The sequence below is a fragment of the Limulus polyphemus genome, unplaced genomic scaffold (genome assembly GCF_000517525.1).
Source record: "Limulus polyphemus unplaced genomic scaffold, Limulus_polyphemus-2.1.2 Scaffold4446, whole genome shotgun sequence".
Classification (NCBI taxonomy): domain Eukaryota; kingdom Metazoa; phylum Arthropoda; class Merostomata; order Xiphosura; family Limulidae; genus Limulus; species Limulus polyphemus.
In genome coordinates, this window is record NW_013670056.1 from 51,680 (window position 1) to 60,076 (window position 8,397).

At 34.5% G+C, this 8,397-nt stretch overlaps 1 protein-coding gene across 1 annotated transcript in view; it reads left to right on the forward strand.

The window, feature by feature from the left end:
• The first annotated feature begins 3,058 nt into the window (after positions 1 to 3,058).
• LOC106471159 (cholinesterase-like) overlaps positions 3,059 to 8,397 on the forward strand; it is a 26,800-nt gene continuing 21,461 nt past the window's right edge. Inside the window, exon 1 of the mRNA XM_022399774.1 lies at positions 3,059 to 3,612. Coding sequence (XP_022255482.1) covers positions 3,154 to 3,612 — 459 coding nt within the window. The 5' untranslated portion in view covers positions 3,059 to 3,153. The remainder of the gene's footprint in view (positions 3,613 to 8,397) is intronic.

An 8,397-nucleotide genomic window follows, 5' to 3' on the forward strand; every position in this document is an offset into this window, starting at 1 on the left:
ACAAAACCATTCATAAAGTATGCTACTACACAAAACCATTAAAGACCATTCCATCGAACATACATATTTTAAAAAGCCTGAGAGAACATGATTACTATTTGTTGAATTTTGCACTTTCAGAATTCTCATATTATCAGTTTGAAGCATACATCCAAATTACGTGGACATGTATTACAATTGCCCAGTCCTCCTCGTTAGAAAGTTCTTCCATCCGTCTAGCAGGGTTTTTGACATTGTTCGCTGCCCATGCAGATACAACTTTCTGTACAGATCAGACTGCTCTTTTTACAAGAGCACCTATTTGTTTTGCACAAGAAATATTTGCATGTACACATCACTAGTTCCAGGAGACCAGTTGGAGCAGCTGATTGATTCATGAGTATTGGCCTCAAATTATCATTTACCAATTCTCAGCCATGCAAAGAAGGATCAGGTAGATTGTCATTGCTTTCAATGTTTTTCACCATATGTGAGCTGATAATTTTCCCATTTAATGTGCAAATGCAAACTGTCTGTAGTTGGTGGCAAATGTTAATTTCACCGACCCTTTTGACAGAAAAGCCAGTACTATTTTACATTTTATGTTTCACCAGGAACGTTGGTATTTCCATATAGTTGGCATATGAAGGATTCAGTATTTTTTCGTTAGGTCTGCCGATATTTCAACTTAGACCTCTTCTTGGTCCAGGGTCCTTTTGGCATCAATGTCAACACAGAGCAACTTGAGAGTCTTCGTTTTCTCAATATCACATAGTGCACTTGTAAAATCACAACCAGTGAGGGCATGGCAACTGGGTAAAACATCACACATATCCCTTCCCATCTCATCTGCTATCAAGTGACATGATATATATCGGAGTTTGTCCTTGACTCTAGTTCAAAGCCAAAACTCTACGCATCTCAAGTCTTTGAAGGGAGACACACGCATCAGTGTCTGAGGAATGAACAACTATACGACTGTGGCTTAGATATGTATCCCCAGCGTGTAACAACATCCTCGTGTCAGCCTCTTCGTGATATTACTTTAAGTGGTCAATGACAGCCCAATTGTTACTGGTGACACAAACAGCCTCAGTCCCATCAGGCCAACCACCAGCTATGATCATCTTCAGTCCAGGTTCCAACACATTCTGCCCCGATGAACATTACTGCTCACAGAGAAAAGTACATAAAGTACTCCTATTTCTGAAGTTCACAAAGTATTTTGCTCACTGCTTTGGAACTGATGTCTTGTAATGACGATTTCCATTCCTGAGTGAGTTTTTCACCACTCTTGGTGGTAGCATGCTAGTACTGGTCAAACACAATATCCATTCAGTTGCACTCGTTCCCTAAGGGGCTGTGAGCATGTCAAAGTGATTCTGTGCCAATGCGCCAAAAGGACGTGCTTCTGCATCCCCAACCATCCTGATCTATACCATTCCACCAAAGATATGGGCTATCTTCATGTCTGGTTGTGGTGGCGGAAATGTATTAGGAGTATTAACCAGTTTCTCCAGTTCTCCTAATAGAACACTTTTAGTACTGTTCCTGAAGCTGTCATCTGGATGTGCCAAAGCATAAGGAACAGGAGAAAGTTCAAAACTGAGACCGTTTTATGTTGTAGCATACTTTATGAATGGTTTGTACCTAGATACCATATTATGGCTGTATTTTCATACAATTAAATACGCTTACATCTGAAAGTTAAGTTAGTATTATGATTTATAATGTCTTATGGCTAGCGGTTTAAAGTCAGAGATCTTATTGTAGCAATTTTGAATCATACTAAATGAATGTTTAAATATTTAAATTTTTAACTTCTCGTTTTATTTAAGATCTAGTTAATTATCATATGGTATTTAGTCAAAACTAGCTATTACTTGACATAATTTGAGGTTATAAATTAGATTTCTGTACAAATTTGATTTAAAAACATACATAAATGGCGGCCATTTTCAAATAGAATCTGTATATTTTAAATTTTTTATGTTCAGTTCTGCATCCTCATGGGTTCTTAAGTTGAATACAATTGATTAGAGTTTGAAATCACATCAAATTTACATCTAGAGCAGAAGTTATGGTCAAATACGTGAAATCATGATTCCGATGGCGGCCATATTGGAAAATGGCCTCTATAAAAAAACTGACACTACAATTTGACGCCACTGCAAGTCGTACAGTGATCAATAAGGTCCACTCTACCCAAATCTACCCTCAAATCTTTCTGTACCTTCGGATGCACAAACTCCTTTATTAGAGCAGATACACAGAATAATGGTCGTACATGATGATGACAAAACCTTGTCGAAACGTTGTACATTTGTTGTTATGTTAAACTTATCATAAAGTTTTTCTTCATTACCCATTCAAGCCGTCTCCAACAATTATTAGTATCAAAGTGGGTTCCTCGTCATCGAAGATGCACAGAATGGCTTCCGGTCTATTATAGATGTTATTGCGTCTCAGCACAAAACTACACAATGGGATATTTGCGCTCTGTCTATAACGAGAAATGGAACCCTGGATTTTAGTGTTATAAGTCCATAAACTAACTACTGACCCACCGGAGAATCAAAAATGTAATCAGTCATTTATGTTTTAAAAAAAGAAAAACAATTTAAACATTCATACTTTGCTTTCCAAACCTAAAACCTTTTTAATATGAAACTTAATAGATACTTTTTTCAAGTGAGTCCACTGTTTTCAAATATAGTTTGGAGTAAGATTTGAAATTTTAATATATTTATTTAAATTAATTGCTATTAATGTTAAGACTATCATTTCTTTAAATTACGTTTTATAATTTAACTTTTAAACTGAATCGTTATCAGAAAAAAATCATGTAGTTCAATCATACAGATTTTGCTTCGGCCGTTGGAAGAGGTGGAAAGTACTACTTCTTTTAAAGTTTTTAATTGAACGGTTAAATAAAATTTTTATTGTTAAGATGTTTCTTTTTTTTCTGTGTATTCTAATACAGGTAAGAAAATTATTCTTAATTATTTTCTCAGACGCCATCTTGTGGGCAGGTTATAAACTGAATATTTCAAACAGGTAAAGTTCAGGTGACGTTTTTAATGGTGGAAGCGATAACGCGCCTGTGTTGTCTTAACTCGTAAATCGAAAGTTGATTCTTATTTTGCAATGATTTAAACCCATTAGTGACAAGAAATGCGTGTATTTTGTGAAAGTATTTCAGGAGCTTGCGTCCTTTGTGTGTTAGTATTGCTAATATTACCACAAGCTACAGTCAGTCAGCATTATACTAGTTACAGCGCTAGAACTCCAGGCCCTAACGTAATTTACGATTTCAGAAATGTGTATCAAAGTCCAGGTAACAACCGTCAAGGCTCTGCCGTCAGAAAATCAGATATTTTTGATTATGGGGACCAGCGATGTCCAGAAGCATATTCTGATGAATTACCAGTTAAAGTAACCGTGGATTTAACGAGAGAAACTGTCATAGAAGGGCGTTATGTTTATTTGTGTGACGGTCCTGGCGTACCGGAAAGAGATAGGCCACAAAATGGCAATTTTAGGCCAGTTACCAAGTTTTATAAAAACATAACAGCTTTTTTGGGAATACCATATGCAGAACCTCCAGTTAAAGAGAGAGGACTACGTTTCAAGGTATCTGTAGTATTATACTATATAGATTTAAACCTTTTTTTTAAATACGAGAGCACGTTATTTCGACAATATAAAACATACAAATTAAGGTTACTTTAGTTTATGTCGAGAATTACCAAAACGATGAGTACAAAAAAAGTGTTCAGACATTCAAAAGTAATGTACTTTTTTATATGATATAATATCTTACCATCAAACAAAGTATTAGTAATTATAATTAATCCATATAAATGTACTTCAATTGTTCTATCTCATATGGAACCGTAAATATATAGTTCTCCTTATCATTCGTATGTGGAGATTTTGGAGTACTTGTGTCATCGTAAAATGGCAGTTAATTTTTATCTGCTTTCTTATCCAGCCGATAGGGGAAAAAAACAAATAAATAGTGTGTGTGATGTTCATTCGATAAAACATGTAATAAATTGAAATTTTGTGTGTATATAGAAAAATATTTTCATCATCAAAAGTTCGATCACACAATGGCTGTAATAAGATACATTTTATGCACACACACACATGTAAAGTTTTTGAAACGGCGGTGTATGGGATTTATCTGGGAACAACGTTTCTTCTCTGACAGTGATAAAAAAGACTACATATGATTTAAAACCTTTAAGAAAATAATATGATGGTAAACATTTTATGATATTTGGATTAATGTAATTAATTTTTATACACATGTATATTCATGCGTTTTTTTACATCAAGTATGAAATTTTATTTCACTATTAGTTTTTGCTTCCCTCTCTTCCACATTTACTGGAAAACCTAGCGATAGATAGAAAATTCAGAAAATTTATCTAAGGAAACAAATACATAAAAACATCTTGTATTTGATGTTAACTTCTGATCAGAGAGCCTTCCAGTGGCACAGCGGTATGTCTGCAGACTTCCAACGCTAGAATCTGGGTTCCGATACCCGTGGTGGGCAGAGCACACACAGCCCATTGTGTAGCTTTGTGCTTAATTACAAACAAACAGTCTGATCAGAGAAAGCACTGTATTTAGAGTGAAACTAAAAACCGATCTGGTAATCAGTTAATTTAATTACTTCGTTTTAGATATAATTTATTTCAGCATTGATAAACCTAAACACAGGTAAATAATGTTTTGGTACTCATTCTTCAGTGGATCTGAAAACTATCTTACATTTCAACTTCGAGTAACATTCAGGATGGCATTATCGCGACATTTAAGGGTTTTCCAACTCCATGCTATCAAAAAAGCAGAAAAAAAATAATAATCGTAACAGCAAGCCTGTCGCTAAAATGCTGTTGTAACGGTTTCTATTGTTCGCCAGTCCAGTCCACTTAACGACAACAAAATCGTTTTGAACGCATCAATATTTTCCAATATTTTCTCTCATATGCATGGCGCTTTTTGTATCCATCCTACTTCGTTGAGAACAAAAATGTAAGACTTACGGCGTTGAACTAATTGTTTTGTTTGTTTGTGTTTAAGAGCAAACTCGACAAAGGACAGTGTCCACCACTGGTATCGAATCCTGATTTTGAGCGTTATGAACCACCAAACTTTCCTTTGATTCGCTTGGTGGGGACTAATTAACTAGTTGGATCGATAATCAACCAACAATCTCAACAATCTTCTCTCGCCTTACTTCTGTTTTTATGCTCTCAAATCATTTCTTAAACTTCTAAGAAATTTCCATGTCTGTGGTTAAAGCATTCGCTCATCGCGTGCCATCAATACTTCCTTTGGCAAAACAATAATACAAAAGTTTTAAGTTAAACAAACAACATAGTCTACAATATAACACACTCCCTAGATTGTGAAGTCCTTTGAACAATTCTTTACAAAAAGAAAATGGTACGTTAAATGTAAAGATCCATACTCAATAAAATTAATATTCATAACCATAGAAATTACATTAATTGTGTGACATAAAGTACAATTAAAATTTTGATTAATAAATCAAACATTTTTTTCCTTGCTTAATGCACCTAACCTGCATAGTCACCAAATATTTTTTAGTTTTTTTTATTTGTGGCTTACAGCAGAAAATGAGATTACCTGTTGCTTTATATGAACACTTCTGTCTTGTCACTGAGGGAGTTCTCTCCATGTAGATGGTCGATGAAATCAACTTGTGGCTCTATCCCTGGATATCGATATCGATAGCAATCTTGGGTTCGCCCGCATGTTGATTTTCCTTTGAAGAAGTCTTCTTTGAAGCTAACGATTTGGCAAATCTCGCACCAACGTATTTCCAAAGACAATCACAGTAAGTCACCTTTGGTTTAGACCACCTGTCTTTCCGGATTGTGCTATTTTCCACTTTAGGTTAGTTGTCTGGAAGTTCAACCATTGATGTCATAATTGTCGAGGAGTGCACAGAGATTTTATGGTCAGATTTTTAAAAAGTTTCGAGCAAGTATAACCTTACATCTGTCTTTTCCCACATGAAGTCTATTTGAAATATACTCGTCCTCTGTGTCAATTACCCAGACATCATGTTGTGTAAAGAGACTTCCAACCATGATTGAGACTTCTACTTTTCCTCTTGGTGGAACTTTATAACCACTTGTTGATAACATCAGGCCACCTCCTTTCTTTAGTCCTGGAAGCAATCTCCCACCTTTCACTGATCAAACAATGGTAGCTGTAGATTTGTAGAACCATTGCTGATCAATATGTCGTAAGGTTTACCATCAATTAATCCATTAACTCATTGACTGATTTGTTTAAATAATACACTCTTTATCTCATTTGGGGCAGATTAAGCATTTACTTCATCAGCATATTGTCTCCTATGTTTATTATCAATGGTTGATTCATCATAGTTTCAGATGTAATGTCCATATTTACTACACCTTGAACACTTTCCTTTTCCTGTCAGTCTTTGGAAACAGTTTTATTGTCTGAAAGCTTTTGTTTGCAGTTCCTGGCAATATTTTTTTTAAGTTGCAATTGAAACACTTTCCTTGTGTGTTACTTCCTCCATTTTCAGTAAACAGTTGTGTAATTAAAAAATTTTCCAACAGTTTGTGGCAATGTAGCCTTTTAAGTTATAATTGAAACATCCTTTATCCTGTAGTTTGCAACCTTCTTTCTGAATAACCAGTTTTTTTATTAATCCCTGGATGGTATTTGTAGTTGTTTACCTGAAGCTTTGACAATTGAAATTCCATCACTAACTGGACAGCCTCTCTTTAAAATGTACACCTACTTTCCTTCAGCCTAATTCATATATCTACATCCACCATAGCAACTATGGATTGGTCGCATGCCAAGGAATTAATAATTTTATGTGTAGCATCTGAATAACTAGGCAAATCGTTCTTCATCTTCCTCATGTTTGGTTAAGGTGTAGTCTTTCCTCCCTATACTTTGCTTCTAAACTTTGCTTTAGAGACTCCCTTCTCAAGTGACACTTCAAAGTTTTCTGGTAAGATGACCACTGATGTCTGGTAATTGTTTAGGCTCTCAATTGGAAGATTGCTTAATGTTGTTAAAGTTGGTCCTTTTAAGTATGCAGCAACATGAATAGCTTGCTGTTTATTAGTCTATCCACTCACTTTGGGAGTTGTACCTGATACATATTCCATGGAATCTTTCCATCATAGTTTTTGGTTTCTCAGTTGGGTAATGTTGTTCTACTAATCTACTAAATCCTGTAATGTGATGAAGCTGTACTATCCAGAAAAGACCTTTATTCATAGGTGGAACAACGGTAGTAGTAACATATAGCATAGTTTGAGATGTTAATTCTGGAGGAATATGCAGAGAAAGGTGTGGCTGGTTTGAAACTTACATTTGCCATTTCAGTTTCTAAATGTTTTATATTGGTATTGATAGTCTTCTGTACATTTCCTATAGCTTCTTCTGTCGTTTTTCAGTCTTGTTATAATCACTTTGCACTTCTGTGATGTTCTTTTGTAATTCTTTGACTTTGTCATAATGCTTCTGTAATTTGTGGATATCATTTTGTACTTCCCTTTTCACTTAGTCAATGCTGTTTTGTACCTATATTTTACCCTATTGGTATTCTTTTGACATTTCCTATGGTTCTCTCGATTTTGTCTTTGATTAATTTCTATTCATGATTCTTTTGTAAATCCCATATCTCGTTCTATAATTCATCTTTTAAATTTCTGCCTCTTTCTTCTCGATCTTATTTCCACTGCCTCATTATTTTCTTCACGAATTTCAATCTCGCTTCAAGTATATGTTGTCATCTTGAAGTTCAATCTAGATTCTGTTTCATTTTTATCAAAGTAATGTCACTTCTGTCATCATTGTTGTAACAGTTTCTATTGTTGGGTGTTCACTGACGAACATTAATACATTTCGTCAGTCTATTATTTAACAATGCTTTATCATGTGAAGAAAGGTAAACTTCAGTTTAAAATCACCAAGGATTAAACATAGATTTGAAACAAATTCATAGAAAAGATATGTGACTGTAATATTTGATTTTATCAATAAACTTATTTTAATGTAGGAGTGTTTTACCACGTTTGTTTTTCTATATTTTCAGTTTCTTTTATTACCAGTTTGCAAAGTCCATTCCAGTTAATGATAACGAAAGCTTTCTTTGACTGCTACTTCCACAAATTACATAGAGGCCTAACTTTCCAAATAATGCTAAAAAGTCACTTGTTAGTTTCCTCGTACTTCTCGTATCTGTATTACTACACTGAAAATGCTAATTTAAAATTAACAGCACTGAATTTAATCAGTAATAATATATAGACCGCTATCGTACAATTAAATCGAAAGCAAAAAAACCTATGTTATATCACAAAAAACTTATATGATGTT